General features: G+C 48.4%; 1 protein-coding gene across 2 annotated transcripts; it reads left to right on the top strand.

The window, feature by feature from the left end:
• Nucleotides 1-5940: 5940 nt before the first annotated feature.
• Nucleotides 5941-23802, top strand: LOC140844053 (putative NOL1/NOP2/Sun domain family member 5B). 2 transcript variants are annotated; one of them, XM_073215176.1, is made up of 6 exons: nt 5941-6409; nt 8317-8969; nt 9154-9364; nt 9438-9578; nt 21572-21913; nt 23294-23802. In XM_073215176.1, the coding sequence occupies exons 2-5, from the start codon at nt 8750-8752 to the stop codon at nt 21663-21665; spliced, it is 666 nt and encodes a 221-aa protein (XP_073071277.1). In that variant the 5' UTR covers nt 5941-6409; nt 8317-8749; the 3' UTR covers nt 21666-21913; nt 23294-23802. The 2 variants fall into 2 exon arrangements, with proteins under 2 accessions (XP_073071277.1, XP_073071276.1); XM_073215175.1 differs by lacking the exons at nt 21572-21913; nt 23294-23802 and adding an exon at nt 9652-10004 and having other exon boundaries at nt 6020-6409.
• The last annotated feature ends 1107 nt before the right edge of the window (nt 23803-24909 follow it).

The following is a 24909-nucleotide window of genomic DNA, read 5'->3' as shown; positions in this document are numbered from 1 at the left end:
TCACAAATATAGCAAAATGGTGAAGGGCTGAGAGAGTAAATGCTGTTTGGGATACTCTGCCTTTTTGGGGTGGAAAATCTTGAAGATTTTATTTTTGAATTTTGGATTGAGGTAGACAAACCCAAACGTGCATAAATCAGAAGTGTGGGACTCAGTGAACGTTCACTCCATGTAGCCAGCATCCCAGAAGCATCCCCGTGCCCCATCTCTTGGCAGATTTTTAGCAGAAGTCTGATGCAGGGAGTGTGGGTGGTGGTTGGATGGTTGGAGGGAGATAGGGGACTGGTTTAGAGGATGGTTGGTTCTCTTTGGGATCTATTGAGAGTGAGATGCCTGGGGACATGGGTGCCCCTCCCAGCAGGAATCCCCCGTCTCTCCCTGCATCCTGGCACATAAAAGGTCTGCTTAGGGAGAGGATGAAAACCTATCTGGACGTGGACACAGCGTTTTCAATACTCCATTCATGGGGCCCAGTACAGCCCCAGAGGAATAATCAGCTTTTGTCCTCCCTCTGCCTGAGCTGGGGACAGCTGGGAGATGAGAGGTAGAGCCGTGAGGAGGGGGGGAGGTCCAGTCTTTGCCGATGAGATCCTCAGTGAGCAGGCCTGCCCCTGCCTCTCAGGCTGCTGGACACTGGTCCCCCAGGTCAGGTCAGCCCCAACAATGTGGCGATGGGACACATAGCTTCCAGGGAACCTGGCTGGGAATCCTCATGGCCCCCACATCCCCTGCTCCCCAACCCAGGTGAGAGAGAGGGACCTCTGATCCTACCCACCACTGTCCTGAAGTCCCAGCTGGCCCAAAAGCTTACCGTGTCCTCCTCACTTCCAGCTCCAAGTCTGGCCCCTCAAGCCTGCACCGGCCTCACTCCCTGGGAACCCTGGTGGAAATGAGGCTTATCCTTTCCCTGCCTTCCATGAACTGTGACTCTCTAAAGCTCTCACACACCCTCTCCACCCTTCACTAGTATGTCTCTTGCCCTGAACTGTCCCTTTATAGTGAGGGCAGGCGGTATAACACAGTGGTTAGAAGCATCAGCTCCACCGCCCAGTAGCTGTGTCTCTTCACTTCGCTAAGCCTCACTATCCTCATCTGTAAAATGGGGTTAGTAATACACTTATCTCTAACCATTGTTGCTGGGTTAACTAAGCTAAAGTTTATGGAAGGGTTAACCCCCATTTAATGTGGTAGCTATGATTATTATTACTATCTCCCCATCTAGACTGTGTACCTCAATGGTAGCATCTGGCACAGGATGGGTGCTCAGGAAATGTTTGTTGAATGACTGAAGTTTAGAGCTGCAGAATCATAGAATGAAGCAGTCAGAAGGGGCCCAGGAGATCAAGTATAATTCCAAATCTGAGCAGGGGAAACTTACCATCTTACCATACTCTTTCTCTCTCTCTCTCTCTCTCTCTCTCTCTCTCTCTCTCTCTCTCTCTCTCTCTCACACACACACACACACACACACACACACACACCACTAAAAGAGAAGTATTCATACCTGGGGGAATGTTCTGGGCTCTTTCTGTCCCTTCTTCTACAGTCAATCCAAGGTCAAATCACTTTTTCTGCCCCCAGAAGTTTAGGAGGGAGAAGGATTCCCCAAATGCAAATCAACCGATCTTTCTTGTTTCTTTCCAAAGCTGGAAGGTGAGCAGAGATAAATTCCCCGTCCATGGAGCTGGCTGGTGGACCCAGCCTGTCCTCACCTGACCTTAGGGGCAGAAGGAGGCAAAGGGAAAGTGGAAGTGGCCTGCACGGTCCGAGCAGCCCCAGAGAAGAGGCACCCAGACAGAGGTGGAGCTGGGTTAGGGGTAGGCCTGGACTCTCAGGACCTTGCAGCCCCTCCTCCCTCTTTCCTCCACCTCAAGCTCAGGTTTCAGAAAGACCAGGATAGGTCTCCACCCCTTTGCAGGGCAGCCAAGCATCCCTGATCTCCTGGGACAGCCCTGATCCCATTCTTACTTACTCCTATTCCTGGGGGAGTCCCCCCCCAGGAAACATACTTGCAGGAGGTAGAGTGTAATGCAGTGGGTTTCCCATATAGCCAGGGCCTCTGATTTGGCTGCTGATTTTGCCTTACTATGGTTCTGCTTGAGTTCTGGTACCTTTTGTGTGTGTTTTTTTAAATTATTGCTATTGCTAACATTTATTCAGCCTTTTTTAAAAATATTTTTTATTTTGGAATTATTAATGTACAATCACATGAGCAGCATTATGATTACTAGACTCCCCTATTATCAAGTCCCCACCATATACGCTATTACAGTCACTGTCCATCAGCATAGTAAGATGCTATAGATTCACTATTTGTCTTCTCTGAGCTATACTGCCTTCCCTGGGGCACCGCCCTACATTATGTGTGCTAATTGTAATGCCCCTTTTTCCCCCTTATTCCTCCCTTCCCACCCATCCTCCCCAGTCCCTTTCCCTTTGGTAACTGTTAGTCCATTCTTGGGTTCTGTGATTCTTCTGCTGTTTTGTTCCTTCAGGTTTTTCTTTGTTCTTATACTCCACATATGAGTGAAATCATTTGGTACTTGTCTTTCTCCACCTGGCTAATTTCACTGAACATAATACTCTCTAGCTCCATCCATGTTGTTGCAAATGGTAGGATTTGTTTTCTTCTTATGGCTGAATAATATTCCATTGTGTATATGTACCACATCTTCTTTATCCATTCATCTACTGATGGACACTTCAGCTGCTTCCATTTCTTGGAAATAGTGCTGTGATAAACATAGGGGAGCATATGTCTTTTTCAAACTGGGCGGCTGCATTCTTAGGGTAAATTCCTAGAAGTGGGATTCCTGGGTCAAATGGTATTTCTAGTTTGAGCTTTTTGAGGAGCCTCCATACTGCTTTCCACAATGGTTGAACTAGTTTACATTCCCACCAGCAGTGTAGGAGGGTTCCCCTTTCTCCATAACCCTGCCAACCCTGTGTGTGTTTGTCTTTTGAATGTTGGCCATCCTAACTGATGTGAGGTGATATCTCATTGTGGTTTTAATTTGCATTTCTCTGATGATTAGCAATGTGGAACATTTTTCCATGTGTCTGTTGGCCATCTGAATTTCTTCTTTGGGGAAGTGTCTGTTCACCTCCTCTGCCCATTTTTTAATTGGATTATTTGCTTTTGGTTGTTGAGGTACGTGAGCTCTTTATATAATTTGGATGTCAATCCCTTATTGTATCTATCATTTATGAATATATTCTCCCATACTGTAGGATGTCTTTTTGTTCTACTGATGGTGTCCTTTGCTGTACAGAAGCTTTTTAGTTTGATATAGTCCTACTTGTTCATGTTTGCTTTTGTTTCCCTTGCCCAGGGAGATATTTTCATGAAGAAGTTGCTCTTATTTATCTCCAAGAGATTTTTGCCTATGTTGTCTTCTAAGAGTTTTATGGTTTCATGACTTATATTCAGGTCTTTGATCCATTTTGAATTTACTTTTGTGTATAGGATTAGACAATGATCCAGTTTCATTATCTTGCATGTAGCTGTCCAGTTTTGCCAACCAGTTGTTGAAGAGGCTGTCATTTCCCCACTGTATATCCATGGCTCCTTTATCATATATTAATTGACCATACATGCTTGGGTTTATATCTGGGCTGTCTAGTCTGTTCCATTGGTCTCTGGGTCTGTTCTTGTGCAAATACCAAATTGTCTTGATTACTGTGGTTTTGTAGTAGAGCTTGAAGTCGGGAAGCATAATCCCCCCTGCTTTATTCTTCCTTCTCAGGATTGCTTTGGCTATTTGGGGTCTTTTGTGGCTCCAAACGAATTTTAAAACTATTTTCTCTTGTTCATTGAAGAATGCTCTTGGTATTTTGGTAGGGATTGCATTGAATCTGTGGATTGCCTTAGGCAGGATGGCCATTTTGACAATATTATTTCTTCCTATCCATGAACATGGGATGTGTTTCCATTTATTGGTATCTTCTTTAATTTCTCTCATGAGTGTCTTGTAGTTTTCAGAGTATAGGTCTTCCACTTCCTTGGTTAGATTTATTCCTAAGTATTTTATTCTTTTTGATGCAATTGTGAATGGTATTGGGTTTTTTTTCTAATTTTTTTTTTGGTATCATTAATATACAATTACATGAGCAACATTGTGGTTACTAGATTCCCCCCATTATCAAGTCCCCACCACATACCCCATTACAGTCATTGTCCATCAGCATAGTAAGATGCTATAGAATCACTACTTTTCTTCTCTGTGCTGTAATGCCTTCCTCATGCCCCCCCCACCCCTGCTACATTATGTGTGCTAATAGTAATGCCCTCATTCCCCTTCTCCCTGCCCCCCAATTCCCTTTCCCTTTGGCAAATGTTAGTCCATTCTTGGGTTCTGTGAGTCTGCCCCTGTTTTGTTCCTTCAGTTTTTTGGTTTGTTCTTATGCTCCACAGATGAGTGAAATCATTTGGTACTTCTCTTTCTCCACCTGCCTTATTTCACTGAGCATAATGCCCTCTAGCTCCATCCATGTTGTTGCAAATGGTAGGATTTGTTTTCTTCTTATGGCTGAATAATACTTCATTGTGTATATGTACCACATCTTCTTTATCTGTGAATAGTATTGTTTTTAAACTTTCTAATAGTTTGTTATCAGTGTATAGAAGTACAGCAGATTTTTTATATTGATTTTTTAACCTGTAACCTTACTGAATACATTTACTAGTTCTAACAGTTTTTTGATGGAGTTGTTAAGGCTTTCAATGTATATTATCATGTCATCTGCAAATAATCAAGCTTTACTTTTTCCTTTCCAATGTAGATTCCTTTTATTTCTTTTTCTTGCCTCACTGCCCTGACTAGAACTTCCAGTAGCATGTTGAATATAAGTTGCAAGAATGACAGCCTTATCTTGTTCCTGATGTGAAAGGAAAAGCTTTTACCTTTTCACCATTAAGTATGATGTTAGCTGTAGGCTTGTGATCTATGGTCTTTATTATGCTGAAGTACATTAAATTCCAACTATTCCCACTTCTTGAGCGATTTTATCACAAATGGATGCTGAGTTTTGTCAGATATTTTTTCTGCATCTATTGAGATGACCACATGGCTTTTACCCATTTTCCTTTTGTTCATGTGCTGTATCACACTGATGGATTGATTTGCGGATGTTGAACCATCTTTGCATCCCTGTACTTGGCATCTTCTGTGTTCCTTGTTTTAACCGAACAGATGTCAGCTCTGTGCACTCGTTTGGTCAGGCCAGACATGGAGTCGTCCCTGATGCTTTCCTCCCTACTCTCCCTTCAGCATCTTTCTCAAATCCGTTCCTTTCTCTTTGTCCTTCTGCACATTGCCTAGGTTTAAGCACTCCTTTCCTATCATGATTGGCAGAGGTCTCTCCTAAACTGATCTCCTTGCTTCCAGACTTTCCTGCCAAGGCTGGCTGCAGAAAGACCTGAAGCCAGATCGATGTGGCCCCCCTGCTGAAGCCCTTCCTTGGCTCTCCATTGTGCTGAGCCCTTGCTTCCCCTCCGGCCCATCTGCCATGGTGCTCTCTACCTGATGTCCCCGCTGTAGTTGCTGCTCCCTATGCCACATGTCCCTGCACTGACAGACCGCCTGCTCTGTCCTGTGGCCATTCTGGGAAGCCGCCTCTGCTCCCTCCCTTCCCCCATCTCCCGGATGATCCCCCTCTGCCTTTAGCTTGCTGCTTGGAGACCAGGGTGGTAGAGTAGAGAATGGCTGTGTTTGGGTTTGAATTCCAGCTCTGCCACTTGAGAGCTGTCCACACCGAGATGCTATTTCCTAGGCCTGTTCTGCACAGGTCAGAGGGAGTGGTCAGGCACCTTTGCAGAGCCTAGTGAATTAGCTTTCACCTTGGCTCCTCGGGTTACCACCTCCTCACCCCTCAGGAATCAGTTCGGCAATCTCCTCCCCTGCACCATGAAAAGTAACCCTTCCCAGAGGTTACGCTTTAACAGTGCTGGCTGACATTGAGTGCCAAATTAGTGCCAGATATATTTTAAGTATTTGGCGAGTGTTAGCTTATTCAGTCCTCACTGAGGTGGGGATGAAGTCACTTGCTCACATTGCTGCTGCTGGTGATGGGTGCAGGTGGGACCCTCAGCCCTCAGGCGGACCTGGGAACCCGTTCTCCCAGCTGCTGCCTCTCTCTGATCCCTGCTTATTTTTTCATAGCAGTTATAAACACCTGTTGCAGGAATGAATAAAGTGAGGTGACATGTAAAATGTCCGGCCTGGCATGAAGGCAGAAAATGTTGAACGAATGGTTCTTACTCCCTGGCAGCCTTGAGGAGCTAAGGGCCCTCAAAGGGAAGCGTTTTCTTCTGGATCCCTTGTTGCCAGAGCTGCTTGTGTTTCCTGTCCAGACAGATCTGCACGAACATCCACTGTACCAAGCCGGTCACCTCATTCTGCAAGACAAGGTAGGTGCTGGGAGCCATGCTACTCAAGCTGTGTAGCAAAGGTCAGGCTGGAGGAAGACCCCCACAAATCAGGGGCCTTTGCAGCTGGCTCCCTCTATTACCCACCTTGATTTTGTTATTTTCCATTATACTATTGGCTTTGTTTTTACTTGCATTGTTGCCAAAGACTAAGCTAACCTTTGCTAAGCAGCACGGAAAAGATGAGAACATAAACTTCCCAAAAGCTTTTCAGGACAGTGCTCCTGAAGAATAGAACACGCAGGGACCAAATGGCGATCTTAGCATAAAGTACCGAAACCTGCTGTTAGTCAAACATTGACCACCCCGTTTCCACTGAGAATGCCCCCCTTGTTTTGCTAGTGAAACTAGTGATGGAAAGTTTTATAGAAATGGTCATGAGAAAATATTGAATAGAATAACCCCGTTGACACTTAATTAATCATTTCATGTTTTCTTCCCTCTACTACTTCTATAGTTTGTTTTTCTTCTTTCCTAATCACAGCCCTTTACTAGAATTTGTGCCTCATACGTGAAATTACCAAGTACCATAATTTTCCAGGAAGTAAAGATACCTCAAAACAAGTGCTGGGCATAGAAGCCACAGAGCATAAATCTGCAAAGAAGTAAAAAAACTAACCTTTTCAAAGAATATTACTTCTCTCTCACTTACCAGCTTTATGTCTCCCTGTATGGCCCCATAAGATGGCTGGTTAGCCAGAGACAGGTAAGATTCCTCAAGGGAGGAACAACCTAAGACAGGCACAGTCCAGCAGGTGAAAAAAAGGGGGCCAACAGAGGTGAGGCTTAGAACCTCCCCCCCCACCCCAGTTTTGAGAGAAATCTACACCTGTAGATGTTTTGTTGCCCTTGTTCAGCTTGGATTAAGACCTGGTCTGTAGACACAAACCTGATCATCTACACCTGCCTTCTTACAGTTCTAAATCATGCTTTCTATCTATATCTTGCATTTACCTATTACATTAACATTTTATTAGATTCACATATAAAGTATAAAAATCAAATGAATAATCATACATTATATTTGGCGTGATTGTTTATAGTTTAAGGTTTGTAGTTAAAACAGAAACAGTTTCTATGATATGAATGCCCTTGCATTGTTCACCATATAAGAACTTGTTTAGTCCCTGCAGTGGTGGAGTCATGGAAACCTGTGTAGCATATGTAAGGGAGATTTTGGTATCCACACAGAAGAAAGAGAAATGTAGATAAGAAGGGGAAATTTAGTTTGCTGCCTACTGTGCCCTATAAAGGGGTATAAAGTGAAAATATGAGTTTATGATTTTAGATTGATTATAAATTTATTAAAGCCTCTAAGAAAATTTTTGTGGGAAAGAATCCTAGCTAACTGTGGCACTAGGTGACCTGTATTTCACCCTGAGCTGATAAGACTCCATAGTCGCTGCTACATACTGCACGCTCCTATGGTCACATGCACTACTTAGAAACTGCGTTGCATAGAAACATAAAACACAATAGAGTACATGTTGACAGGAAAAGTTTTGGTCAAGGAACAGAAAAACAATCACCTGTCTAATGCTTGACCAACCATGAATAGATTAGAAAGTAAAAGAAAGAAAAAAGCTTGCCTATACTTATTAACCAACTGCCTATACTAATTAATCATCAGAATAATAAAAAATAATCATATCCTTGTGCAAAATGGTATAAATAAAGCTGTCATCAGCACTTTGTCGAGAGACCACCTCCATCTGACTTCGTGTCCTGTCTCTCCACGTGCCGACTCCGTCTCATCCTTTTGGGCTTCACACACCCCTGCTGGAGCTGGACTCCATCAGGTAGGGAAAATGGATGGCAAAGGGAGGAATGTGTGGGAGAGGGGACGCCTAGGATCTCTGCTCACACCGCAGCTGTGCGCTGCCCACCAGGCCAGCTGTCTGCCCGCCATGCTGCTGGCTCCGCCCCCGGGCGCCCATGTCATCGATGCATGTGCTGCCCCTGGCAATAAAGCCAGTCACTTGGCTGCTCTTCTGAAGAACCAGGGGTGAGTGCCACGGTCATTCAGGAAGGGGATGGGGTCTGATCCTGTACTTTGTAAGAAGAAATGAACTCTATTCCAGTGGATTGGTAAAGGCTGAAAGGAAGATTTTCCTTAAACATTTCCTCTGGGCCTGGGGCAGCTTGTGCCACGGCCCCAAACTAAGCTTCCCCGTGGGTCGCAGGTGTGAGATGTGAATCCCATAGCCCTTGGAGCAGAGGCTCCAGGCCAGGTACCTCTAACCACTGACCCTCACAGGCCAGGTGACTATTTTCTGTATCTTGACTTAATGTACATGTCATCTATGAGCTGTGGGCCCTTAGATGCTCCATGAATTCTCTGTGCACCTCAAGTCTGCCCTCTTCCCCAGGAAGATCTTTGACCTGGATGCGAAGCGGGTGGCGTCTATGGCTACTCTGCTGGCCCGGGCTGGAGTCTCTTGCTGTGAGCTAGCTGAGAAGGACTTCTTGGCAGTTTCACCCTCAGACCAGCGCTATTGTCAGGTCCAGTACATCCTGCTGGATCCTTCCTGCAGTGGCTCTGGTGAGATGTGGATAAAGTGGGGTGAGGAACCCGGAGCAGAGCAACCTGAGTGGAAGGGACAGCAGTTCGTTTGGGCCTTGGGTTTAGTTCTGACTCCATCATCACGTAGGCACTCGTTCTCACGCAGAAAGTGGGGATTCCAGTATGAAGTAAAGGCAATCTGTACTGAGAACCCGGTTCTTAGGTATGCTGAGCAGACAGCTGGAGGAGCCCGGGGCAGGCACCCCCAGCCAGGAACCCTTGCGTGCACTGGCAGGGTTCCAGCAGCGAGCTCTGTGCCACGCGCTCACCTTCCCTTCCCTGCGGCGCCTTGTCTACTCCACATGTTCCCTTTGCCAAGAGGAGAATGAAGATGTGGTACAAGAGGCCTTGCAGCAGAGCCCGGGAACCTTCAGGTAGTGGGGCTCCACCCAGGGTCTTGGGGAGGGAGCTGCTCCCTTTACCCAGAAGCCTGTCACTTCTCCTCAGGCTGGCTCCTGCCCTCCCCTCCTGGCCCCATCGAGGCCTGAGCACTTTCCCCGGTGCCGAGCACTGCCTGTGGGCCTCTCCTGAGACCATGCTCACTGGTGGCTTCTTCGTTGCTGTTCTTGAATGGGTAGACGTGCTGAGGTGAGTGAGAAGGGGGCTGCTCTGAACATGCTGGGAGATAGGGACACATCTCATCTGAGGACTTTTCTTCCAGCTCAGTCTCAGAGTCTGAGGCACTGGCTCCAGAACTTCCACCCAGTCCAGCCCCAAAGAGAAAGAAGAGGCAGCGAAAAGCAGCGGCCGCTCTGAGCACACCACCCTGCACATAGCAGGTGCTCAGAGCCGAGTCTTTGTGGGGAGGGAAGAGGCCACTTCTTCCCTCAGTTTAACCTTGGGTCCTTGGTCCCAGGCAGCACTTTTGTTTTGAAAGGGTATGTCCTTTTTATTGGTACAGGAAGGAACTGGTAACCCTGTTTCTCAAGCTGGAGAGACATGGATTTCTCTGTCTGTTGGGTCCCTTCCCTGGGTCATATTCATGCTGCTGAGAGAATTCTGCTGCCCACAAAAATAAAAGGCAGGACATGATCTTCAATAGGTCACAGTTTTTAAAATTCTTAATGACATAAGCAAGGAGAAAAATGTCACATTTTTACTAAAAATTGTTGGCAGCCGCGCTCAGAAAATAGCGCCCAATGCAGGGCAGCCGGAAGGCCCCGAACTTCCTAATGACAAATCATCCCACACCACTAAACTACATGCTAATTGCGCCTTGGCATAAGGACCAATGAGACCCACCAAATGGTTATGCTAATAAGGCATATGGAGCCGCACCAACCAGGTCAGAGCATGAGAACTATATAAGCAAGCCTCTCCTTCCCCTCTGGGTCCTGCCCAACTCATTTGTTTCACAAAGAGCTGAAGAATAAAGCTTTCTGCAGAAGAATCCTGCTGTTGTTGCGTGCTGTTCTTGCCGGCGAGGACGGGGCGCGCGACAAGTGGTGCCGAATCCCGGGAACCAGAACATCACCGGCACAGGGAGGACCCTTCAGACGTCTGGAGAGGATTCAGAACTGCAGGTCAGAAGAAAGCCCGGAGGGGTAAGTTCCGAGAGGCCCCTGCTTTTTAGGATGATGGTTGATGGTTCTCTGTAAATAAGGAGGCACCATGGGGAATGCACCGTCATTAGTCACGGCGCTGCAGACAGCTCTCAAAGAGCGAAACTTGAAGGTCTCCAGCAAAGTCTTAGGATCTTTTGTGAAGGAGATAGACCTTGTGGCCCCCTGCTTCATTTGTTCAGGGTCCCTCTCAATCCCGAGCTGGGACAAACTGGGGAAAGATCTTGATAGAGAGGAGGAGGAGGGTAGCCTGAGGGGAGGCACCAGGTCCCTCTGGAAACTGATTAGAGCTTGTCTGCAAGATGAGAGATGTGAAAAGGTAATAAAAGAAGGTCAGAGAGCATTGACAGATATCCAAGAGAGCATGTCAGAAACGGAACGGGAAACAGAGAGCGCGCGCGGCCGAAAAAAGGCCACAAAAACGAAAGTAAAGAAACCTCAGAGTGAGGGAGAAAGCCCGCCTAGGGCAAAAGCGAAAGAGCCCCGAGAAGCGAGTGACGATCGCCTCGGAGAAAATAGTAAATACCCCTGGAAAGAGTTGAGGGACCTCCAACTCTCCAATAGGGAATCTGAGGAGGAATTAACGTCCGCAGAGGAAGGGGAAGAAAATAAAACCGCAGAGTGTAGAAGTAAGGGAACCAGCAAAGTTGAAAAGCGGACCAAGGAAAAAATGAAAGCAGGGTGTCCCCCGACGCCCGTTGCCCCGCCACCTTACGTGAGTGGCGCACTCTCCTTTTGCCACCCAGATACTCTTCAGGCAATTAGACAAATGTTTCCTGTATTTGAGGATAATGGCGTACGCTCTCACCAGCCCCTGAGCCATAAACAAGTTAAGGAGTTAGCAGAATCCGTTCGGGCTTATGGAGTCAGTGCTAACTATACCATAGCACAAGTTGAGAGATTAACAGAGACAGCCATGACACCCGCAGACTGGCAATATGTAACTAAGGCATGCCTTTCTAGTATGGGCCAATACATAGAATGGAAGGCATTGTGGCATGATATCAGCATGACCCAGGCACGCGCAAACGCGGCCGAAGGACAGCCTGCATGGTCATATGATATGCTGACGGGCCAAGGACAGTGGGTAGCCAACCAGACCGCCTTCCCCTTACAGGTATACGCACAAATAAACACGTGCGCCGCCAAGGCATGGAAAGCCCTCACCAACAAAGGAGAAGTATCAGGCAATTTGACAAAAATTATTCAGGGGCCGAGCGAGCCATTTTCTGACTTTGTCGCTCGTATGATGGAGGCCGCAGGCAGAATATTTGGAGATCAGGAACAAGCAATGCCCCTAGTGGAGCAATTAGTATTTGAACAATGTACCAAGGAATGCAGACAGGCGATAACACCCTGGAAACAAAAAGGGATACACGCCTGGTTGAAAGCCTGTAGAGAAATAGGAGGGCCACTCACCAATGCGGGCCTAGCCGCAGCCATATTACAGAGCCACAAACAGGCCAGGATCACTAACAGAAGTATTAAATGCTTTCACTAATCTGTCACGAGGCCTGTCCCAGTATCTTTCAGGAAACTGGTCCCAAGACTTCGATGGGACACTAGAAGAGCTGCGGCGAGAAATTATCCACATCAACTCCACCCGTCTAGATATCTCCGTAGCAGAAGGACTCTCTTCCTGGTTCCTCAGAGCTCTCTCCCACGTCAAGGAGTGGGCGGGCATGGCTGGGATGGGCGTGTTCCTGCTTGGAGGTCTCATGCTCTTACTCTGGTTGTTATGCAGACTCCGCAATCAACATAAGGACAAGGTGATCCTTGCTCAAGCCCTAATGGCGATAGACATTGGCGCCTCTCCCCAAGTGTGGCTCAATATGCTTAAGAAGGAAGCTCAGCTTTAGCTTGAGGTAGCTCTTGCACCCTGAGCCCATGTGGCACTGCACCAGGCCCGAGTACCTCAATGCTTAATCACAGCTTTCTTTAAGAAGCTCATGGTGCAAGAGGGTTGAGAAAAAAGGTCCAAACCCTTTGTACCAAGCGGTCCCAACGCCAGCCAGAGGATGCGAGGCAAAGCACTGCAAGAGGTCTTGGACCCCTCTGAGAGGCATGCCTGACTGCATAGGGGTAGATGCCCAGAACCCCTCTCCAAAAAGGGGGCATCAGGAAGTATGATGGAGGTCAGGCCTCTGTCTCCACCTCTGCTGGCAAGTTCTGCCTTGAGCTTCTGTTAGACAAAAAAGGGGGAGATGTTGGCAGCCGCGCTCAGAAAATAGCGCCCAATGCAGGGCAGCCGGAAGGCCCCGAACTTCCTAATGACAAATCATCCCACACCACTAAACTACATGCTAATTGCGCCTTGGCATAAGGACCAATGAGACCCACCAAATGGTTATGCTAATAAGGCATATGGAGCCGCACCAACCAGGTCAGAGCATGAGAACTATATAAGCAAGCCTCTCCTTCCCCTCTGGGTCCTGCCCAACTCATTTGTTTCACAAAGAGCTGAAGAATAAAGCTTTCTGCAGAAGAATCCTGCTGTTGTTGCGTGCTGTTCTTGCCGGCGAGGACGGGGCGCGCGACAAAAAATTCCATGTAGACTCACAGGAATTAAGTTTTTAATGAAAAACCCCAGCCTCCCATTCCTGTCCAGTGCATGCACACATCCCCACACACTCACACTCACACTCAGGCTGGGACAGGACATCCTTTCCTGGCAGCTACTAGACCAGACATCCTGCCTGCAGATGGAGGTAAAGTAGCTCCGAGCACTGAACTAAGAGTCTCTTCCTTATGTAGGTGATAACTAGAAGTTTAATTGCAAGACCTGTGCCCCGCTCCCGCCCCTCTGACCCTAACGGTTATTTGGGACTTGAGATGCATGACCCTCCTCAGTGCCAGAGTCTTACTTGTGTACAGACTGTCCATAGGGGCAGGAGGAGTCATTCCCATGGCAGAATAGTCCACCTGAGCCACACAGTGGACACACGGGAAAGTAACTACATCTATATGACATCATAAAGTAAGATGAAATGTTATGTGTGAAAGGAAAGGAGCGACACATAGCAGCAATTCACCGGAGAGTTCCGCTTTATTAGGGAAAGGTGCTGGGTTATATAGGAAGGGGCATGAATTGATTGAGGTGTCACTTATACGGGGCTGTTGGCTGTTGGCTAGGTGCTGGGATTGGGAAGGAGGCGAGAGGTGATTGGGCTTCAGGTGGCGCCGGTGGGAACTGAGGACCCCGAAGAGAAGCTGGAAGTTTGCCATCTTACTGGTGGGGACCCTTCATTCCCCTCTTTCTCCTCTATGGGTTTGTGGACGTTGCTTTCTCTCTGACTACTTCTTGCTGAACAGGGGCGTAGAAGGGAGTGAGGGTTTGAGGATCGGGAGGAAAGGGTTGATAGGATTCCACGCAGTAAGGATGAGTAGATGTGGACTTCTTCAGGTTGGAAATCAATGAAGGTTTGCTGTAACCATAGGTCGAGGACTTGTTAATTCTAATGGTGGTGCCAGGAGGATATGGGTGCCAGAAGCCAGGCATCTGCGGCCATTGTTTTCAGGAACAATTTCCAGCGGAGAGAGGGGTCCATCTCAGCGTGTGGTGAGGAGGTTACGTGAGGGTGAGGGATCTTCTGTGGTCAGAAGCTGGTAGTTCCTGAGTAAAAGCTGGTTGAAAGCTTGATTAGAGATTTTTCTGACTTAGGATTTGATGAACTTTATTATACAGGCTAAGAAGAGACAGGCGAGAAGAATGATTATTATGGGGCCTGCAATGGGCCAGAGCCAGGTGAGGAGGGGGTTTGTTAGTATTGAAGAGAATGGGTTGGAATTGGAAGCAGAGTGGAGGCAGGAGGCAAGGTCAGTGAGGTTGGTAATGTCAGTTTCTACAATGCCAGATTCGTTGATGTAATAGCAGCACTCTTCCCAGAGGAAGACGCAGGTGCCGCCCTTCTTGGCTGTAAGCAGATCTACGGCCCGCCGGTTTTGAAGGGTGACCTTAGCTAGCGAAGTGACCTGTCTTTGGAGAGAGGCTAGGGAATCGGCAGTGGATGTCAGGGCTCCCTCAAGTTTGGCGTTGAGAACTCTAACTGCCCATAGAGAGTGACCCAAGGCTTCTCCCGAAAACCCTGCCCCAATGGCTGAGGTGATCAAAGAGCTACTGACCATGATGGGAAGGAAAGCAGCTCTTTTTGTGCGCAAGGGCAAGGGAGGTTGGAGCTCAAGAAATTCTGCCATGCTGTAAAGTGTAAACTGTGGGATTACAGTGACGAGAATGCAGCATGTATCAGAGTTGAGAGGCAGTGAGTTGAAAAGACTGCCATTACACCAAAAGAAGTGTCTTAGAGCCGGAGGTAGGGGTGTAGATAGAGAGGCAGTGAAGTGCACTGGAGGGGGGTGGAGTTGGGCCTACACAGTGGTGGATGGTGAGATTATCTGCGTATTCTGGTTTCCATAGGGGTATGTCTGCCAGGGGGCAGAGGGGTTGTCCTTCTGCATGGAAGGAGTAGTTGGAAATATTAAGAGGCACGGCGGCCAGCTGTGGGCGCTGTAGTGATGCACACAAGAAACAATTGGCTGTGTTAAGGGTGTGGTTGAGAAAGATGGTGGTGTCCTGAATGAGCTGTAATGAAGAGTAGGAGAAATGGGAAGAGGGGTGGGGATAAGAAGATGAAGAGGCGCCGTCAAGAGTTTGGATAATGACTTTTTCGGAATGTCTGCTATCTGATGCAACTTGAGAGATCTGGGAATGAGAGGGAACATACTTTCGAGAGATATGAAGGGTACCGTGGGGGGTCGAGGACCCCCCGTAGTAAACTGAGGCTGTGACTTTGGTGACCCATTGAGAGTCCCAGGGATCTGGGATTGATAAGGAGAATGAGCCATTCGGATATTTCATGAAATGGTTGGAGGAGTGATACTGTGGGTACTGGAAGTTACTCATGTAGTGAATGGCGCAAGACCAGTAGGGACATCTCCTGTAGGTGTCTGGCCATCGCCTGCAATAGGTTTGTTTTTGGTCATAGAGGAAGCAGAGGTAGGGAGAATAAGGGTAGCTGCTAGTGAACACTTCGGTGGAGGGAGGAAAGTGGAGGTATAAAGGCTCAGAGCAGCTTTTCAGAGGGCAGTCTGGTGTGGCAATGAGGGCAGTAACTTTTGTTTGATGCTGTGTGTAAGTCTGTCTGACTTTGAATCGCCATACAAAGGAGACTGGGGTGGTGGGGAAGACAATAGGAATGAGGGGAAAAAAAGCGAGAGCGCAGTAAAGGAGGAAAAAGTCATGATTCGGGTATGGATGGCAAAGGGGGTGAACGGGATTTTGGAGGAAAGAGGACAGTAAGGTCAGGAGTCTGGAGGGAGGGAGAGTCTGTAAGCTTTTGTAGGTTAAGAGATCTTTTAGGTGATGTGGGGACAGAATGGTAAGGAGCGCCCTGAATATCAGTTTATGACCTTCTTTCTGCAAGAGCTGTCTAGCGGCTAATGCTCGTAGGCAGGGGGCCCATCTCCAAACTGTGGGGTCTAATTGCTTGGAGAGATAAGCTACTGGGGCAAAGGATGGGCCATAATATTGGCTTAGAACTCCTAGAGCTTGACTGGACTTCTCATGAATGTATAATGAGAAGGGCTTCGACAAATCAGGAAGATGGAGAGCTGGGGCTTCTACAAGTGCTTGACAGAGCTTAATGAAGGAGTGCCGGGGTGAGGAGGATAATGGTATTTTAGGGGTGCTCTTGCTGAGGTCGTATAGGGGTCTTGCCAACAGGGAGCAGGGAGAAGTTAGGGATCTATGTTTTAAAATATCAAGCCAGGCTTAGAAAGGGCCTAGAAAGGAAAGGATTTCCGTCTTGGTTTTGGAAATGGGCAGGTCAGAGAGGAGCCATTTTCTGTCTAAGGTAATGGACTTTCTTTGTTGAGATAGAAGGAATCTGAGGTAAGTGACAGAAGGGGAAGAGATTTGAGCTTTGACGGGGGATACTCGGTAACTTCTGGAAGCTAGAAGGTTAAGTAGGGAGGCAGTGTCAAGTTGAGACTGTTCCCACGAGGGACTGCAGAGTAAAAGATTGTCTGTGTATTGTAATAAGGTGGACTCGGGGTGATCATGATAAAACTGTTTGAGGTCCTGAGCTAGGACCTGTCCAAAAATATGGGGACTATCTTGGAAGCTTTGTGGCAAAACTGTCCAAGTGAGTTGTTCAGAATGTCTTGTGTATGGGTCCATCCAGGTGAAGATGAAAAAATCTTGGGAGCAGGGGTCTAGAGGGATAGAAAAATGGGTCCTTGAGATCTAGGACTGAGAAGTGGGATGCTGAGGCAGGGATCTGCGATAAAAGGCTGTATGGATTTGGAACTAAGGGATGGATAGGGACAGTGGCTATGTTGATGTGGCGAAGGTCTTGGACGAGGCGGAAAGATCCGTGGGTTTTTTAACAGCTAATATGTGGGTATTAAACGGGGAGTGAATGGGTCTGAGGTAATTTTTGTTTAAGAGATCTTGAATGATGGGTTGGAGGCCTATGAGGGCCGAAGTGCTTAGGGGGTATTGGGCCTGACAGATATACTGAGAGGAGTCACGTAATTTGATAGAGGCAGGAGGACATAGAGCCACAGAGGGGCTTGTAATGTCCCAAACTTTGGGATTTACAGGGTGTATGAGGGTGAACCGGAGCTTTCATTGGGTAGAGGGGTGTCGTCGGCTATGAGGGCCATCAGAAAGGGAGTACTGGGGGCTGTGGGAGTGGATGGAGGAGAGAAAGGATGTCCCATCCTAGTAAAGGGATGGGACACTGGGGCATAGCCAGGAAGGAGTGGGGGAAAGGTATGGGATTGTCTTGGATTGTGCATAAAAGGGGGGGGGTTTAATGGGAAAATCTGTTTACCTCTTACCCTGACTATAGGAGTAATGGCTGGCGTGGTAGGGCCCCGATATTCTCGCAAGACTGAGAAGGTGGCTCCTGTGTCTAGGAGGAAGGAGATGGGGTGACCGTCTACTGTTAAAGTAACCCTGGGCTCCTGTTTGGTGATGGAAATGGTCGGGCGAGAAGCCCCCGGGCCCGGTCAACCTTCTTCTGCCAGCCCTACTACGGCGGGCTTAGGATGGGGGTTGTTTGTCCAGCCTCCCTTTCGGGTGGTTGGGCAATCAGACCCCCAGTGGCCCTTTTTGTGGCATCTGGGGCATGGGGTGGTAGGAGATCTGGGGAAGGGGCACGCCCTTGACCAATGTCCCTCTTTTCCACACTTGAAACAAGCTCATGGGGGGGGGCTTGTTTGTAGAGGGGCACCCAGGTTGTGGTTTTATCAGCTGGGCCAACATCTGGAAATTGGCCTGATCAGCCTTTTGTTTATGGCATTCTTTCTCCTCCTCCCGGTTATGGAAGACTTTAAAGGCCACTGTTAGGATCTCAGTCTGTGGGGTAGCGGTGCCCTGTTCTAACTTTTTGAGTTTAGTTTTAATGTCGGGGTAGCTTTGAGCTAGGAAGTATGTCATAAGGACATGTTTTCCTTCAGGTGTTTCTGGGTCTAGGCTGGTATACTGTAATAGGGCTTGAGTGAGGCTGTCTAAGAACTCGGAGGGGGTTTTGTCTCTCTTTTGAATTATGTCTTGGAGCTTTTGAAAATTGACTACTTTACGAGCTGCCTTTTTCAGACCTGCTATTAAGCAGGAGGCAAAAATATCTCGAGAGCGGAGACCCATGGCGGTGTTATAATCTCAGTGTGGGTCTTGTTCGGGGACAGCAGTGGGGCCAGGGGGATAGGTGGGGTCAGTCCTGTGGGTTTTGGTAGCCTGCGTTTGGGCGAAGTCCCAAACTCGTCTACGCTCTTCAGGGAGGAGAGTATTGGCCAGGAGCATGAAAATGTCATGATGTATGAGTCTTTAAGACTGGAGGGTCCATTGAAACTCCCTGATGTATGTCATGGGATCAGTGGAAAAGGAACTTAGGTGTTTCTCTAGTTGGGCTAAATCTCCTAAGGAGAAAGGGACGGGAACGTGCACGATGCCTTCGGATCCTGCTACCCCCCAGAGGGGGGCGATAATTTTGGGAGTCCCTCGGGACCAAGTCTGAGGGGGACTGAAGGGTTCTGGCTCAGTCTGTGGGGGAGTGACATGTTCTAGCCGTGCCTAGTCCGCAGGTCCTGAAGTGCAGAAGCGGGGCAAAGAAAATAAAGAGAATCAGACCCACGTGTCGCTAGCTAGCAGCCCAGCTGCTTGCCCCTGCAGCTCTAGTTGGGCTTGAACTCATGACTCTGAGATTAAGAGTCTCATGCTCTACTAACTGAGCTACAGCAGGGCTTCGATTAATTGCTGATGGAATGCGTAAACAGAATGTTCTTTGTTCTCCATTCCTGTCACATCGGCAAGTGGGGGAAGGGCATATTTAGAAGCAAGGGCGGTGTTTCTACACATCTTCAAGGTTTCCCTATTTTCAGAGTGAGGAGTCTTGGCTCGTCTTCGAGGACAAGATATGTTTTTGTGGACAGATAACTTCCAAGGACTGTTTTTGTGGACAGATAACTTCCAAGGACTGCACCGGTCGTTCTCTAGCTTGTGCTTTCCCATGCTGCACTCAGACATGGGGGAAGGTGCTTTCCCATTCTCCCTACAAACATGTGAGAAGACAAGGGCGGTCCTTAACAGGGGAGAAATAGGTGATGAGGGCAAAGATGGAGGAGGCCCCCAGGACTTAGTTAAAGGGGGGGCTGAAAGGCTCAGGCTTAATCTGCGGGGGACGAAGGTGGAGGAGGTGAGATGGGAGAGGAGATGGTGGGGAAGGAAGGGAGAAGGGCTGTTGTAGGAGAAGAAGGGGAAGGGAGTGAATGGGAGGCTTCTGCGGGGGCGGTGGCTTGCAGGCTAGGAGAACTTGGGAGGGGGCGGGGGGAGGAGGAGGCGGAAAGCTTCGATATAGGGAATCTCCTTCCATTTTTTCAGGCGCTGGCAGTAGTTAAAAAGATCGCGAGTCATGTTAGGATCAAGAGTTCCCTCTGCGGGCCATTGGTTGTTATTGTCTAGGGGGTATGTCGGCCAATCTTGGGAGCAATATTTACGGAGAAGTTTTGGTTTTATATCAGGTGTCAGGGAGAGGGTAGCCAGATGCTTAAGCAGGCATTCAAGAAGTGAACTTTCAGGGAGGGATGAGGAGGCTCCCATGGCTAAAGGACAGAGAAGGAGACAAACAGGGGAAGACTAACGGGGATCCTCGGACTGGAAGCAGACCGCAAGGAGACAAAGGGTGTCCCCGATGATCCTTGGTGGTCTGTGGAAACTCGTATACGAGTCGGAATTTCTTAGAAAGTGTGGGTCGTCACCCAGACTTCCCTAAGAAGGCAGAGTGCCGGAGTCACGAGGTACCTAGCGCTAGGATTTCGGCAGACAGAACAGATTTCAGCGGACGGAACAGAAGGAGGAGGGGGCGGGGAAAGGGAGCGTTCTCATCCGCAAAGGAGTCACCTCATTTATGGCTGTTGGAGGGGGGGGCCTGAGAGTCTGCCGCAGCCGTGAAGGCCTGAGGCAGGGATTTATGGCTGTCAGAGGAGGGGCCTGAGGGTCCACGGCAGCCGTGAAGGCCTGAGGCGGGGATTTATAGCTGTCGGGGGAGGTGCCTGAGGGTCTGGGACGAGGGCAAGCTGCTGCTGGTGTGTGTGTGGGGGAAGACGGGGCCCAGTTGGGGTGTCTGTCTCCCGGGTTTCAGCACCAATGAAAGGAAAGGAGCGACACATAGCAGCAATTCACTGGAGAGTTCCGCTTTATTAGGGAAAGGTGCTGGGTTATATAGGAAGGGGCATGAATTGATTGAGGTGTCACTTCTACGGGGCTATTGGCTGTTGGCTAGGTGCTGGGATTGGGAGGGGGGCGAGAGGTGATTGGGCTTCAGGTGGCGCCGGCGGGAACTGAGGACCCCCGAAGAGAAGCCGGAAGTTTGCCATCTTACTGGTGGGGACCCTTCAATGTGTGTCCAGATGGAGGTCTAGTCCCTGAGGAAAGCTGCCAGGGACAACATTTGAGCCTCTTCACACAAGCGTAACCTAACTATATAGCTAATTCCTAGTCAATAGCATTTGTACTTAACCACCTCAATGAAGCAAGCTTGAAGGAATTTAAAAGACAATTTAGTTTAAATAAAAAATTTTTATTTTGTTAAAAAATGTTTAAATATTCTTTTATAAATTAAGACACACACATTCATACTTCTCCCAAAGATGTCGGGCATGGCAGCATGGCTCCTGGGCCCAGGATGTGTGGTTTTGGAATGATGGAAGATGGGGAAGGGCTGGAGGCCCTACAGGGAAGAAAACTTAAATTTTTAAGTGTGGTTTTCTAACACATACTCGGGGCAATCTGGCCTACAGTGAGTTCAGGTAGGTGGGAGCAACAGCAGAGGGAAAAGGTCTTTGCTACCCCTTGGCCCCATGCTCCTGGGCTGCCAGCCCTTAAAGTCAAACACCACTTAATAGCTGTAAAGTGGTGCTACTTTCCACATTCAATTCTAAACTTGAAACAGTTCAGAAACTTGAAACAGTTAAGTCCAGCATTACCAACATGCCACCACTCATACAATTTGATTCTTCCTCTAAATTCGATTTGAAGAGCAAAAGACAAGCATCAGACAAAGTAACAGGACAAAGCTTTACACATACAATCCGGAGAGGCAGCTGAGACTGGTGAGGCCAGTGGCAAGGTGGGCCAGGTGGCAGGTGAAAGTGGCCGCAGGCACCCTGCCTGCCCCAAAGGCTTCCCTCCATGGATTGAGGCATTGCCCCAGGATCTGCCAGGCTAACAGTCTTGAGCCATCGAGATTTTAGGGGCCAAACTGGCAGAGGGTTGGGGACAAAACACTGACCTGGACTTGGCAGGAGGAAGCAGAACAGCACAGGCAGCACCACCCACAGGGGTCTCCAAGGCAAAGCCAGATTCAAGGTCATTTAAAAAGAGATCCTGCAAGGACCCAGTGAGGGGCAAAGCAGCAAGAAATGGGGAAACAAAAGTCCCCTTAAGGGACCAGAGGAGAACCAGTTGCTGGCCAAGCATGGTAAAGCTTTAGGGATAACCCACTTCTCTGATCCCATCAGATGCACACCAGAGCTGCTGCAGGTGGGCCAGGGCTGGACCCACTACCCTCCAGCGAAGACGGCTCTGGCAGGTGGGGAGAGGGAGACCACCTGACGAAGCTTATACACTAAACAAGTTGGGGAAGTAAACTGGACCGTATTACAGATGTTTCTTGGATTCTGTCCAGCCTCACCAGTGGAACCATTCAAGTAAAGAAAGGTATCAATCAGGCTTCTGCTCTGCCACATCCTGCCTCCCCTCCTGCCCCTCCCTCCCTGCAGGCTGAAGCCAGAGATGTGCTGCAGTCAGTTTGCCTTACAGAACTGGTCAGCTCTTCCCAGCAGGAGGTGAAGTCGATCTGGGTAAGGAGTCCTGGGTGGGGTGGGGGTGGGGGTGGGGGTGGGGGTGGGGGTGGAGGTGGGGATAGGGGTGATAGTGGTGGGGGTGGGGGTGGGGGTTGGTTGGTGGTGCAGATGGAGGTGGGGGTGGGGGCAAGGGATGGAGGCTACTTCTTGTGGATGGGCTGCCTCTGGGCCTGCATTTGCTGGGGTCCTGGATCCTGCACCAATGGAAAAGGATGGGGCCAGCAATCCTGAAAAATCAACAAGACCTCATCAGGGCAGCTACTACCAGAGACTGCTTCTCTGGGTGCCCTAACCTGTGCAGGGCCAGGCCAGAGAACACCGGGTGCTTCAACAGGACTTCCCAGGCTGAGTTCCTTGGGGGGCGGGAGGCCCAGGAAGGTATGTTTATCTGACTTCCCAGTTGTGTGAGAAAAGGTCTGCCCGAAACGGCTCCTCTCTGAGCTCTGCAGCCTATCTGCAAATGGCTGAGCTGGACTGCCCGCGACTTCACATCTTTCCTGTGCTTATGAGCCTTTTTCCCAGAGGGGAAGGGACCCCACCCTGTTAGGCAGGAAAGTATATATGAGTGGGATGGAAAAAAGAATAAGGCCAGGAAAAAGCCCACTAAAAAAGACCCAGAATCAATCAGTTAAAGCTCAAAAAGCCAGGAGCAACTTGGCCTGGAATGTTTGAATATTCCCCAGAGAAAGGAGGGTACCTCAGCAGAGCCCATGGCTTTATCGTGTTAATCATGCAGGCCCAGCTTATTTTTCTAACTTTACCTATATGCTGTTTTTTTTTCTCCTTTGGCCCTAATCAAGTAGTTTGCAATCTGGCCAATTAATAATGGCAAGCAAGCTCAGCATAAACAACATAGTAACAGGCAGGAAGGATTCCATCTTAATAAGATTGCATTTTAATACCCAGGAAGTGAAGAAGTAAGATTCTTAACTTGCTCTTTAACAAACAGACAATAACTCAGCCCACCGTGGGGACTGAGCAGGCAGCCTTGTTTGATCTGCTCCCAGACCAAGAAGGCCAGGATCCCAGGGAGAAATCAGAGCAGGAAGTTCCTTGTGTTAAGTTAATTCTAAGTATTCAAAGACCACCTGTGGATAAAATTGAAACATTTCCAGAATTTCTCACCTGGCTTTGGTTCATCTGCATATAAACAAGTAGGCTTTAGTGCATTTGCATCTTTCCTCAGGGATGGAGAAGTTTGTCTTCATATCAATGGGTAATTACCTGGGCAACAGAGGGCTTATCTGTACCTGAGAGGTGAGGGGGAGGGCTGGTGTTGTGGCTGCTTGAGCAGGAGACAGAGATGGGCCAGACTGCAGTTTTGTAAGCAATAAACGGGTTTTAAACTTTATTTCTCCCTTTGATTTTGGTTTTTAGAGGTATTTTGCCCCAGGATTTCCTTTCCCTGGACTTACAATTGGCAAGAGTCTGAAGGATTCCTGTGAACCCAAAACCTGTCATAATGGGTGCGACCTTTGGGAGGGCCGCTCCTAGAAATGATGGGGAGAAGTGGCGCTTGTGCCGAGGGACATGTGTCTACACTCGTGTGGTTGTGGAGGCACCACCACCGCTGCTGGCCACACCGACCCCGACCCATGGCCCGAGCCTAAGGCTACTGCTTCTGCCACTGCTGCTGCTCTTGCTGCTGGCCGGAGCCTGGCCACAACCATGGAAAGGAGCAGAGGTCTGGGTCACCTTGATAGAGAAGCAACTGGCTGCTGTGTACCACGCCTTGCTGGCTACAGAGCCCATCACTGGAACAGCTCCAACCAAAGTAATAACCTCCTATCCCATCACGGGATGGGTGCAAGACTGGACCCACAGGCCACAGAGTGGCATGGCACAGACACCTCAAAAGACAATGTGGGCCCATCGGAGTGGCTTGTCTTTCACATTTGAAGAAGTCAGCCAAGCCCAGAAAGAGTGTCCTGCACGTTGTGCAGATAAGTAAACCACCAAGAGGGGCCTAGAGTGTCTCTCTGCAGCCTATGGTAGGTTGCCAGTTACTGAGAGTGATCGAGGCACCCACTTTATTGGACATGTGTTGCAAGGATGGATGCAGCAATTAGGAGTAAATGGATGTTGCCCTGGACATTTCAACACATGGATCGGCGATAGCCGGCTCTTCTGGCACCTTGGGGAAAAGGCCTGGAAGCTGGCCTTCTGTGTATTCCTGTAATAACAGCAAATTGGCCCCCGACCATCATGGTCATTTGCTTCTATGGTCTTTGTGTCCTGGATGTGCCCCCTGGCTGCAGCTGCCATGTGATGGCTGGAATGGACAAGCTTTGGACTTAATCTGCATGGGACTTTGAACCTAGCTGAATCCTCTGGCTTGAGAATTATGATTATGTTGCTGTTGTCAAGAAAATAATGTTTAAGGAGAGGCTTGTCTTTGTCTAAAGTTTGGTAAAAGTCTTGTGAGCAATCTAGCATGATTGTTAAGAATGAGTAAACAAGTGTAGAAACTTACTTTGTGCTAGTGAGAGATTGTGCTGTAAAGTACATTTGCTTAATCTGCATAGGCTGAATTTTCTGGCTTGAGGATTATCAAGATTTTATTGCTTTTGTTATTGCATGTTACTAGATTGATTGGAAGAGGGGGATCAAGTAAATTGTAAGGCAATATTTCTGGAGTGGTGGACTGGGTAAAAGTGAAACATATCCAGAATTTTTCACCTGGCTTTGGTGCATCTGCATATAAACAAGTAAGCTTTAGTGCATTTGCATCTTTCCTCAGGGGTGGAGAAGTTTATCTCCATATCAATGGGTAATTACGTGGACAACTGAGGGCTTATCTGTACCTGAGAGGTGAGGGGGAGGGCCGGTGTTGTGGCTGCTTGAGCCACTGAGAGAGATGGGCCGGACTGTAGTTTTGTAAGCAATAAAGAGGTTTTAAAGTTTATTTCTTCCTTTGACTGATTTTGGTTTTTAGAGGTATTTTGCCCCAGGATTTCCTTTCCCCGGACTTACACCACCTAACAAGTCTGAAC

The sequence above is a fragment of the Manis javanica genome, chromosome 10, assembly GCF_040802235.1.
Source record: "Manis javanica isolate MJ-LG chromosome 10, MJ_LKY, whole genome shotgun sequence".
In the NCBI taxonomy this organism is placed as follows: Eukaryota; Metazoa; Chordata; class Mammalia; order Pholidota; family Manidae; genus Manis; species Manis javanica.
Note: the sequence above shows the minus strand (reverse complement) of the source record. Positions and strands in the feature narration are given on the sequence as shown.

What these genes read in the sequence shown, in the direction of transcription:
- LOC140844053 (XM_073215175.1), top strand. Translation starts at nt 8,750, where the DNA reads ATGCTCCATGAATTCTCTGTGCACCTCAAGTCTGCCCTCTTCCCCAGG. An exon ending in TCCTTCCTGCAGTGGCTCTG is followed by an intron (nt 8,970 to 9,153) that starts GTGAGATGTGGA and finishes CCCGGTTCTTAG; the next exon opens with GTATGCTGAGCAGACAGCTG. An exon ending in GAATGGGTAGACGTGCTGAG is followed by an intron (nt 9,579 to 9,651) that starts GTGAGTGAGAAG and finishes CTTTTCTTCCAG; the next exon opens with CTCAGTCTCAGAGTCTGAGG.